The 12,461-nt window shown below is 40.7% G+C and overlaps 1 protein-coding gene across 2 annotated transcripts in view; it reads right to left on the reverse strand.

Moving 5' to 3' along the window:
* SUGT1 (SGT1 homolog, MIS12 kinetochore complex assembly cochaperone) overlaps positions 1 to 12,461 on the reverse strand; it is a 37,730-nt gene that overhangs the window by 21,416 nt on the left and 3,853 nt on the right. Inside the window, exons 3-8 of one of the 2 annotated variants that reach the window (XM_084767954.1) lie at positions 8,583 to 8,673; positions 6,485 to 6,554; positions 5,827 to 5,897; positions 2,675 to 2,728; positions 2,168 to 2,184; positions 1,075 to 1,106 (exon numbers count right to left, since the gene is read on the reverse strand). In XM_084767954.1, the coding sequence (XP_084624080.1) occupies positions 1,075 to 1,106; positions 2,168 to 2,184; positions 2,675 to 2,728; positions 5,827 to 5,897; positions 6,485 to 6,554; positions 8,583 to 8,673 (335 nt within the window). Of the gene's footprint in view, positions 1 to 1,074; positions 1,110 to 2,167; positions 2,185 to 2,674; positions 2,729 to 5,826; positions 5,898 to 6,484; positions 6,555 to 8,582; positions 8,674 to 12,461 lie in introns of both variants that reach the window. The other variant, XM_084767953.1, reaches the window with a different exon arrangement.

Here is a 12,461-nt window from a genome sequence, read left to right on the forward strand (position 1 = left end):
TCTTAATGAACTGTTTCGAACTGCTCCTCACCTACTTAGATTAAAACAAAAGCATCTTGACTAAGAATTGCACTTCACGAGCCTCAGCACACACCTTCACAACTCAGCGACAGCCCAAAGGTCCACACCAACCCTCGTGTTTCTCTAACAGTCTCAAGAACACAGGCTGTTTACATGGCTAGCGAATAATTTTTGTGTGTGTTCTGTACACGTATGCAAGTGGCCAAGTGTATGTGTGCTATGTGTGTGTTAGCCAATGACTGCGGTGTCTTCTTTAACTGTTTCCTACCTTACTTTTTCAATAGGTTTATCCCTGAACCTGGAGTTTACTGAACAGTCAGACAAGCTGGCTGGCCAGTGAGCTCCAGGATTCCATCTGTCTCTATGTACGCATCACTAGGACTGCAGATGTGTGCTGCCATGCCCAGTCTGTTGGCTTGGTTTTATGTGGGTGATGGGAATCTAAACTCAGATCCTCCAGCTTGCTGGACAAGCCCCTTATTGAGTAAGGCACAGTCTAAGCCTTGCTAGTCATTACTGTGACTGCAATACTAACTGAACTCATGGAGAACATTCTTAAGAAAAACTGACCCAAAGAGAAGAGGCAGGACTAGGGCTGAGAATACAGCTCACCTACAAGGCACTTGCCTAGGATGCATGAGGCCTCTGCTGATTCAGTCCTCATTCACACGCACACACGCATGCACATACTCTCGCTCATTTACACACATACACACACACACACACACACACACACACACCACGGCAAATTTCAATTCTGTGTAGCCTACAATTTATTTACACATATAACAGTATCAACTAACGGAAAGGCAACTTAATACAGAACCAAGCTAAGCAAGTTTAGAGATGACAGTTACTTGAATTCATTTAAATGTTAATTACTAATTAGCAGACAGCCTTCAAGTCAAATTTTTCATGAGGACTAAAACACAATTTTTAAATTAGAAAACATTTTTTAAAATCACAGTTAAGGAGCTGCCTTCTGTGAAACCAGAGTTTTCTCCTCTTAAGGGCATTTACCACGTGCTGCTTTATAAGAAAAGAAACACTTACTTGATTTTTGACTGAGTCCTCTGAGATGCAGACTGCTTTTGGCAAGTTGAAAGAAAAAAAATTGTACATGTTAGTTTAGCAGTTATATTAAAAATTCATGTATTAGGTGGGCGTGGTCATGCATGCCTCTAATCCCAGCACTTGGGAGGAAGAGGCAGGTGGATCTCTGAGTTCGAGGCCAGCCTGGTCTACAGAAAGAGTCCAGGACAGCCAAGGCTACACAGAGAAACCCTGTCTCAATGATGCAGGTTCAATTCCTAGCACCCACGTGTCAGCTCACAACCATATGCCAACTCCAGTGCCAGGGATCTGATGCCCTCTTCTGACTCCCACAGGTACCAGACACATATGTGGTACCCAGATATATACAGAGGTAAAACACTCATACACATAAAAGAAATTTTCAAAATTAAATTAATCAAATATTTTAAGTTACTTTTCCTTACAACTTCACCATAGTGTTTTTAAAGATTCATTCATGTTCTATTTCTGTGTATGTGTGCCTGCATAAGGGTCTGCTCACTACGTGAGAACAGGTGCCCTAGGAGAACAGAGGGCATCAAACACCTTGGAACTACTACTAACGCTACAGGTGGTTGTGAGCCACTTGATGTGGATACTGGGAACCGAGCCTGAGTCCCCTGGAAGAACAGCAAGTGCTTTAACTACAGAGCCAGCTCTGCAGCCTTGACACTGTAATTTGTAATAATGTTTTGGGATATGAAAATCCTTAACTGTTAACAAACATTAAGAATGAACCGAACAGAAGCATTTCCAATTTAAGCCTACTATAAAAAGGCCCCACATGATAACTATTTAACCTTATAGTTACAGATATAAGGTAGAGGAAAGATAGGAAATAATCGTCCTAGTAACACTAAAATCTAGTCATCTTAGATTATACACTAAATTCATTAAGACAGCCCAGTACTTTCCATGATTATAAACTTGTAGCTTTCATTTCAACAAAATGAATTATTTCAGATAACTAATATTTAAATGGGACTGTATAATATTTATGACAGCTCATCTCAAGCCCTGGCTTAAGTACATTTGATTCATTACGTTTAACATGAGGGATGAGAGGACTTACCACTTCAGATTCTGATCCTATAAAACATAAAAAAGGAAGCATTTTCAGATAACAGAATGCATACAGGCAAGGCTACAGACCTGATTTCTACAGCAAACATACCAATCAAGAAAGCTAATTCTTAAAAAAAAAAAAAAAAAAAAAAAAAAAAGAAGGAACGCTAATTCTTTATATATTTCAAATGAAGATTCCATATTGCATCCAGGAGTTACTTTTTTAGATTCTTTGATTATCTTTAGCTGGTAACAACATAATACTCTTGGCAAAGAAAAACCAAAAAATTTTCATTCCAACCTAAGACTGAAAACAAGGGTCAACGAGAAACATTCTATCACTGGGGCTGGGGTGTAACTTAGTGGTAGAGCAACCATTTGCCCAGCATGTACAAGGCATGGGTTTGATCCCGAGAATCAAGAAAGAAAAAATAAAATAAAATTTGTTTAAACCCCAAATCTTGAAACGTTCATTTTAGACCAAAGACTGTGGAAGCCTACCTAACACACTTACCATTCTGAATCCCCTGGCACTTCTTAATCCAGATGGCAAAATTTGCACCTGCACCTACAACAAAGAAAAACTTAATATAAAATCCGTAATAGCCACAATGTAGCATATTAAATCAACAAGTATTACTGGCTATTTACTATGCCCAAAGTAGGGTAGGCACTGGTGATTGAGCAGTCAATAAAACAGATAATTGCCTACCCAGAGATTACAGCAACCATAGTGTTAATGGTTTACTGTAACACGGATTTACCACTGATCTTTCATCCCAGAAAACTATTACATTAAACCAGTTATAACTATTAATCTACATTGCTTGCATCTACCCTGATCTTAAAGGAACTCTCCCTCATATGGCAAAAGCAGACTTCAGTCAGATTCCCATCCCTTCACTTCTCATCCCTTCATCTCACTCCCTAATGCAGCTACCAACTGTCTACCACTTCCTGTGGCTTAGGCTATCTTTATACTCTACACTGTGTGAACTGTCACATCTCCAAGGTACATGCTATCTGAGAATATGAACATGCACAGTGAACTGCACTTTTTATAGAAAGCAACATGAATGAATCAAATTGTTTATCTCTAAAGATCTAGAACAATATCTAAGAAGTTACTATGCCTAGTAAAAGGTATTAATTACTAAGTGATCAAAGGAAAAGCTTACTAAATAATCTGAAAATACAACTTTTTAAATTGTCTGATTTATAGAATTTATCTAGCTGTGCATTTTTAAATGCTAGGTACATGCACTATATTCTCCTGGGGCATTATTGTTAAAACACTAGTCTTAAATAACCTATTATTCACACATCTAGTAAAAGCCTCTTACTGTACAAGAGGGAAGGGACAAGCAAAGAATGCAGAATGCAGAATGCCTCCTATCACAGATTTAGAGAACTAGATTCTTTAGATTTGCAAAGAGCAATATCCTGACTTCTTAACTGAACAAACTGGGGTAAGTATAGGGACTACTGTTGCCCAGGGACCTACTGCTGCTATGTGCATGTGGGGCCCTAAACTCCTCTCTGCTGGGAGACCCTGTAGCGTAAGAACAATGATAAAGTACTGTGGAGTAAAAAGGTTAAAACATGCAGCAATTTAGGAGCAGTTAGTCAACTTGATTAACACAGACGCTCCACACTGTGCACTAACTAGAGGATGAAACTCTAGAGATGCAGGGAAAAGCGCCCCCAACTCCCCAAGCCTAGCTGTTCCCAGGTAAGCACCACTGTGGCTAACTTCTACCACATGAAAAAGATAAACTAATAAAATTTGGGTTATAAAGTTTCCTAGAATCTTCTACAAGATTACTTATAAAATCTACCTTTTGGTAGTTTCCTAGCTCTCATAATTTCTTTATGTAAGCAGATCCTAGCATGAGAATGTTTATACACACTTCTCAAAATCATGGCAATTTGGAGAAAGCATAAAACTCTCAAAACTATTTCTGCCTGAGAATGAATATATGAATATATATATAGATATATATCTCAAAAAATTATATGCATATTATATAAACTAGGTATAGTGGTGCCTGCCATAATCCTAAAACTCCAGAGGTAACGGCAGGAAGGTCACAAGGTCAGTGTCAGCCTTAGTTTCACAATGAGTTCAAGCATGACTATGTCTTTAAAAAACAAAGTTCCCAGCTGGGCACAGTGGTGCACACCTATATCCCAGCACTTGGGGAGGCAGAGGCAGGAGGATCTCTGTGAGTTCGAGGTCAGCCTGGTCTACAAAGTAAGTACAGCTCAGCCAAGGCTACACAGAGAAATCCTGTCTCAAAAATAGCAAAATACAAACAAAACCCAGAAAGTTCCCATTTTCTTCTGTATCTCACAATGATCTCAAGCTTAATACTTTACTTCTCCATAAAAAACACCCACTACAGCAAAATCTCTTTTTAGCAATCTGGGTAACTTAAAATGAACACTCAGAATTCTTTTTATTTTATTTTTCTATGTATGCAAGTATCTTCCTACATATATTATCTGTTACCTTGTTTGTGTCTAGAGCTCTCACAGGCCAGAAGAGGGTGTGGGATCCCCTGGGACTGGGCTACACACAATTGTGAACTGCCGTGTGGATGCTGGGAATCAAACCTAGGTCCTCTGGAGGACCAGCCAATGCTTTTAACCTCTGAGCCATCTCTCCAGCCCCGTTAACATATTATTGAACCAAAAACCAACTTAAATTTCCACTTTTCCAGTAGAAGAAAACACAGCCAGATTCTGGAGAGACAACTCAGTTGGTCAAGTGTTTGCCCTACAAGCAGAAAGTCCTCCGTGTGTCCACCAGCACTCATATAAAAAGCCAAGTGCAGGGTGTGAGCCAGGAATCCCAGTGCCGGGGAGGCGAGAACATCCCGGAAGCTCGCTGGCTAGGCAGCCAAGCCTAATAGAGTAAGTCCAGGTCTCACCTCAAAAACCAAAGACCGCTCCTAAGGAATGCCACCTGAGGTTAACCTCCGATTGCCATATGCACTCAACGAATATTTGTGTACAAAACCACAAGGGGGTGGGGGTTAGATAGCTAGATAAATAGGGAAAACACACTAATGTTTACATATAATTTTTGGCTTCCTCTCTTCCTCTTCTCTCTCTCTCTCTGTGTATGTGTTTCTGTCTGTCTGTCTGTCTGTCTGTCTGTCTTATGCCAGAACATGCATGTGCATATCTAGAGGTCTAAGCTGATGTCAGCATCTTTCTCAATTGCTCTTCCACCCTTTGAGTCAGGATTCTCAAACACAGACCTTGATGATTTGGCTAGTCTGGATGGCCAACTTGCTCTAGAAACCCTCTGGCCCAGCCACCTCAGGCTGGACCCACAGGCAGGCTACCATCCTCACCTGACACACAAAGGTGTCTACCGCCAGTCCTCTTGCTTGCACAATACATGCTTTAATGGCTAACCCATTCCCTAGACCGTAATTTTGGTTTCTAATGGCAAAGTTTATGTGTGATTTAAATGCTAAAGGGTCAATTTAATCAAACTTTAAGTGAATTCAAATTCTAAAATCAACACAAAATAATGTTAAAAGAAAGAAAAGGGATATTCAGTTTCCGGGCCACAGAGATCTTAACAGAATCTAACCGTGGTGTTTACAATCCAGAAAGGGTACTCATTACAAAAAATGTAACTCTAATACTTACTATCTAATTTCTGTCCTTCTGCAAACGTTTCTAGAGCAGATGCACAGTCTTTTTCATAGTATTCACATATCCTGCGTGAGAACATTAAAGACAAGTCAACATATACACATGAAATTGCAGAAAATAGCCTTTCTAAATTAAATACTTTACTTTTATATGCTAAAAGAAAGTTGATTTCAAGTGTATATTAATAAGCCAAAAAACTTTTGTAGATACTGTAACATCTAGTGTAACAGTCATCAAAACTCAATTTTAATACTCAGTTCAGAGGAATCTGAATTTAATTGTACAAACATATCCATTTCAAAACAATTATGCAAAAAAATTAGTTTCTCAGATAAGTAAGTGATGATTCTCAGTGATAATACACAGTGCTTAACAAATACAAACAAAATAGACAAAGTTTTATTTATCATTAAACGCAGCTATCGGCTTTGCTGACAGAGAACACCCATCAGTCCCATCCATACTTTGCAGCTATTTCAATTGTCACTACATTAAGATCATATAATCTTAACTAAGTATAGAATATAGATGTATGATCTTAACATACTAACATAAGTTAGCATTGTATGGTTATAACATACATAAATAGCTTACAATTTTACTAAGCAAATCAGCACCTATAGCTGTAGTCCAAACCCAACACACTACATACCCTTTCCTCAGGATAGCAGTAGGGTTATTTGGATTGAGTTCAAGCGACTTCTTTACATCGGCAATGCCATCTATATATATAAAAGGCAACGTTGCTTAGTCAGATATTTACATACCCAGCATATACTACACACAGAATTTGAATCAGGGCCAGCACAATGGTTCAGCTGCCAAAGTTGACAACCTCAATTCGGCCAAGAATGCAGCTGGTGAAACGGGAATGAACTCCCTCAAGCTGGCCTCTGCCCTCCATATGTGTTCTGTGGCACACACAAGCTGTCTTCTGCCCTCCATATGTGTTCTGTGGCACACACAAGCTGTCCTCTGCCCTCCATATGTGTTCTGTGGCACACACAAGCTGGCCTCTGCCCTCCATATGTGTTCTGTGGCACACACAAGCTGGCCTCTGCCCTCCATATGTGTTCTGTAGCACACACAAGCTGTCCTCTATATGTGTTCTGTAGCACACACAAGCTGTCCTCTATATGTGTTCTGTGGCACACACAAGCTGTCCTCTATATGTGTTCTGTGGCACACACAAGCTGTCCTCTATATGTGTTCTGTGGCACACACAAGCTGTCCTCTATATGTGTTCTGTGGCACACACAAGCTGTCCTCTATATGTGTTCTGTGGCACACACAAGCTGTCCTCTATATGTGTTCTGTGGCACACACAAGCTGTCTTCTATATGTGTTCTGTGGCACACACAAGCTGTCCTCTATATGTGTTCTGTGGCACACACAAGCTGTCCTCTATATGTGTTCTGTGGCACACACAAGCTGTCCTCTATATGTGTTCTGTGGCACACACAAGCTGTCCTCTATATGTGTTCTGTGGCACACACAAGCTGTCCTCTATATGTGTTCTGTGGCACACACAAGCTGTCTTCTGCCCTCCATATGTGTTCTGTGGCACACACAAGCTGGCACACCGAAACACATGCAATACATGCAATACACACAATAATGTAAAACAAATGAATTAGTACTTTATTTTTAAGTTTTTCAATTGGTGAAAGGCCAAATAGTTTTAAATTAGGAAAAATTAGTCCAAGATAAAATTTAAGAATTACACTGGGCATGGTGGTACCTTTAATCCCAGCTCTCAGGGAGGCAGAGGCAGGTGGATCTCTGTGAGAAATCCTGTCTCAAAAAACCATTTTTAAAAAAAATCCACACAAGTGGTGGTGGGGAGTTGACTCAGCCAGGAAAGAAGGCTTTGGTTTGCAAACACAAAGACCTCAGTTCAACCCCCAGCACACACATAACAACTCCAGGTGTGAGGACTTATCCTTGGGGCTCACTGACAAGCAGTCTAGCCTAACTCATGAGCCAATAAGACATTCTGTCTTAAAATAAGAGATGGACAGCATTCCTGAATGCACCCAAGGTTATCCTCTGGCTTTCTCTCCCCACCCCACCCCCCCCTCTCTCTCTCACACACACACACACACACACACACAGAGAGACTCCATTTTGACATTCTGACTTGGGAAAAATTTATAACTAGACTACAAAATGACAAACCAGTTTGCAAGAAACATTACCATGTAGAGGGGACCTTCATTCAGATTGAATTTAGCTGTGTCTCTGTACATTCCATTGTTAATTGCCGAACATGACACTGAGCTAAATGCTAACAGATTCTGGTATTCTCATTGCTATTGGCAAATCTGTCTCAATATTGTATAGGAATTGTTCTCCCTCATCTCTGGTTAATTAAAAAGCTCAACAGCCTATAGCAGGCAGGGGAATTAAGGTGGGACTTGCAATCCCGTGGGGGGTGTGGCTGGGGGGTGTCACAGGTGGAGGAGAGAGAGAAGGTAAGGCAGGAGAAGGTTGGTGGCCAGGCCTTGAAGAGGAGGTGGCCACAGGGAAGTCATGACAAAGGTGGACCAGGAGCGGCCAGGCCAAGACAGGAGAATAGGGAACAGGAATGTCGCTGGGAAGTAGGCCTGGCTGGCACAGGCAGGTTAGAAAAGATGAGACTCTGCCCAGCTGTAGCGTTTTAAAGCTTATTATAAATATAACAACTCTCCGTCTCATTATTTGGGAGCTAAGAGTGAGCAAAGAAAAAAAAATCTTTAATTCAACATTACCACAGTATTTCCCAAGAAGAATGTGACAATAAGCTCTCTGACAGTAATACTGTGCGTCATCTGGATTCTGTTCCAAAGCCTTAGTCAGCTCCTACAAATACAAACATGTGGAACATCAGTAAATGTTTAAAACCATCAAATTCTAATAAAAAAAAAAAACAAAGCCGGGCGTGGTGGTGCACGCCTTTAATCCCAGCACTCGGGAGGCAGAGGAGGGCAGATCGCTGTGAGTTCGAGACCAGCCTGGTCTACAAAGTGAGTCCAGGACAGCCAAGGCTAACACAGAGAGACCCTGTCTCGAAAAACAAAAAAAAAACAAAAAACAAAAAAACAAAAAAAAATCAAATAACCCACTGAAGATAAGATGAGAAGGAAACAAGCATGGAGCTTGTCACTGTAGAAGGATCGCTACTACCCCATTCGCCGTCAACCATGCAAAGCTCAAACGCAACACTTACGGAATACTCTTAGCAGTTGTTGGTCTTTGTAAGAGCTCAATAAATGGTAACTATTATGATCTCAGATGACAGACATGGACCACTTAAGAAGCCCTCATTTGGAAAAGGCTGCAATACATTGCAGAATTTGAGGGGCCTAGAAAAATGTAAAGCTAGCTGGACGGTAATGGCGCCCACCTTTAATCCCAGCACTTGGAAGGCAGAGGCAGTCAGATCTCTTCAGTTCAGCCTGGTCTACAAAGTGAGTTCCAGGACAGCCAGGGCTGTTACACACAGAAACCCTGTCTCAAAAAACCAAACCAAGCTAAAGAAACAAAGAAAATGGAAAGCTATCCAAACAAACAGAAACAAAGAAAAAATTAAAAACTAAACAAAACAGAAAACACCTTAGAAGTTAAACCTATACTTCATGGAGGATAACAGAATGAGTTAATGTACAACCACCTAGCCTTAGAATTCCAGAAAGCCAAAATAGATTACAACATTGTGCTCAAAGCTCAGATTAAGAGCATTGGAGAGATGAAAACATTCACTACACTGAGTAGTCACAGTCCTCACACAGTAGTTGGCCCATTAACAACGCAAGAAAACATCACATGGCAATAAGGCCAATGCCAAGTGCAGACAAAAAGACTGATTCTCTGTTCAATGAACTCATACACTAGCTATTATAAAAGATGTATTTAAACAGCCACCCACCCACCACTGACTTTGTCTAATTCTAATGATTCCCATAACAGACCTATAACCAGAATGGTTTTAATAACTGAATCTGTAGAGTGCTTGCTTAGCATGCTCAAAGCCTTGGCATTCAAGCCTTGGCACCTACAAAACTGGATGTGGTGACATGTGCCTGTAATCCCAGGACTGAGAGTTCAAGGTCAACCTCCGCTACACAGCAAGTTCCAGATCATTCTGGGTTACATGAGACTTTTGTCTGTAAAAAAAAAAATTAAACGAACAAACAAACAAACAAAAAACCCCTACCAAAACATACTTATAATCAACCACTTGCCCTGTTGTGTCTGGAGGGCACTGTTCCCCTGACTCATCTATCACCTCCATCCTCTATCTCAGCCTCCTTCGTCTGCTAAACACCCGATCCTGAGCCTTCCTGAAAGGGGCTGGATAAAGCTACCCCTGCTAGGACTGAGTGATCCAATGTCTCTCTCTCTGTGCACTGTCCAGTTGTGGGTCTCTAACAAAAGTCTTTTTTTTTTCTTTCTTTCTGTCTCCCCCCCCCCCCCCCCCCCCCGCCCTTTCAAGACAGGGTTTCTCTGTATAACAGCTCTAGCTGTCCTGGAACTCGCTCTGGAGACCAGGCTGGCCTCGAACTCACAGAGATCTGCTTGCCTCTGCCTCCCAAGTGCTGGGAACCACCACACCAGGCTACAAAAAGCCTTTTTCAACCCCCAACATAACATAAAAAACAGACACAGTGGTATATGACTGTAAAACTATAATCTCAACACTAAAAGCTGAGCATGGTGGCGCACACCTATAATCCCAGCACTCGGGAGGCAGAGGCAGGTGGATCGCTGTGAGTTTGAGGCCAGCCTGGTCTACAAAGCGGGTCCAGGACAGCCAAGGCTACACAGAGAGACCCTGTATCGAAAAACCAAAAAAAAAAAAATCAACACTAGAAAAGGAGAGGAAGGAGAGCATCTTTAGTTAGTTCAAAACCATCTTTGACTACATAATGAGTTCAGGGTCAACCTGGGCTTCTGTGTCTTAAACTGAAACTAAAATTAAAATTAAGATTAATTAAAATATACACACCCATAAGAGAAGGGTTTCTGTCTCAAGAAACCAAAAAACAAACAAACAAAAACAAAAAACTAGGTGTGGTGGCGCATGCCTTCAATTCCAGCATTAGGGAGGCAGAAGCAGGTGGATCCCTGTGAATTCAAGGTCAGCCTGGTCTATAAAGTGACTAGGGCAGCTAAGGCTACACAGAAAAACCCTATTTAAAAAACCCAAAACAAACAAAAATCAACTAGTCAGCTGTTAAGAAAAACAAGTTCTAGCCGGGCGTGGTGGTGCATGCCTTTAGCCCCAGCACTTGGGAGGCAGAAGCAGACAGAGAGCTGTGAGTTCAAGGACAGCCTACATAGCGAGTCCAAGAGAGCCAAGATAACATAGAGAAGCCCTGTCTCTCCAAAAACCAGGAAAAATAAAAAAAGGAAAGGAAAACAAGTTCTGATAATAACAGTTCAGTTTCATAAAATGTGCAGCTGACTTAGTAAGGCTGTTCCAAAAAAAAAGTTTTCAAAGCAATTATACAAACAAACAAACAAACAAACAATGAGAGTCAAACCTAAAAGAATGACAAATTTAGCCAGGCGGTGGTGATGCACGCCTTTACTCCCAACACTTGGGGGGCAGAAGCAGGTGGATCGCTGTGAGTTCGAGGCCAGCCTAGTCTACAAGTGAGTCCAGGACAGCCAAGGCTACACAGAGAAACCCTGTCTCGGGGAAAAACAAAAAACAAAAAAACAAAAAGGAAGAAAGAAAGAAAGGAAAAGAAAAAAAGAAGTGGGTTTTCCTTCCCTAAGACTTTCAGTGGGCTTTTCTTCTCCAGTTCTTCCTTAGTGGAATTAGGCAAATTTACACATGGATAAAGTGATTCTTGAATGCAGGCAGAGTCAATAGCCAATCTCTGCCTAGGCAGGGAAAGCAAGTCCTCAATAGTTCCTGCCTCACAAACATATCTGTCAGATACACTGGGCCAGAAAGCTGAAGATGATGCTCCAACGTTATAGAGTTACGGGTGACTGATCAGGTAGAAAACTGTCTCTGCCATTTTTTTTCATTTTGGAAAGTGCTGACCTGCACTTCTTGTTTACTCAGGTAATTAAGTTTTATTCCTTCTCAAGTCTCTGATGGGGTTGAAGACCAGCTTGTTTAGATTTACAATTAAGCTTAGTTGTTCAGGGGTTAAGATGTTTTTAAATCTAGATAGATGATTTAAATTGATAAACATGAGATATGATAGATATTGATTTATATTCAGAATTTTAGACTCACTAAGATAGAAAAGATGTTTTCTTCAAGGTTGCCAAATACAAATCTCCAAAACACTATGAATGTAACATTTGTATAATTCATGATTGTTTCATGGTTCTTCTTGTTGTATGTAGTGTATTATATTTATGTGTAAAAAAAACCTGCAATTAAAAAAAGAGTAATGAAACAACAAAAATGTGATTCTTGAATAAATGAATTATGATAAAGCCGGAAACAAATCACCACATCTATCTTACAGTATGCTTTTAGCGCAGCACTGTTTTTGAAAAGTTGCTGCTTAAAGAGAAGCATGGTAGTAATTGGAACCACCTGAAGAGGCAACGTCTTCAGTGCCAAAACCTGAATCACAGCAGCAAAAGGCTATAAACTAGTGCAGTAAACATGACCAAAAATA

This window comes from Acomys minous (assembly GCF_964271855.1).
Source record: "Acomys minous genome assembly, chromosome: 18".
Taxonomy (NCBI): domain Eukaryota; kingdom Metazoa; phylum Chordata; class Mammalia; order Rodentia; family Muridae; genus Acomys; species Acomys minous.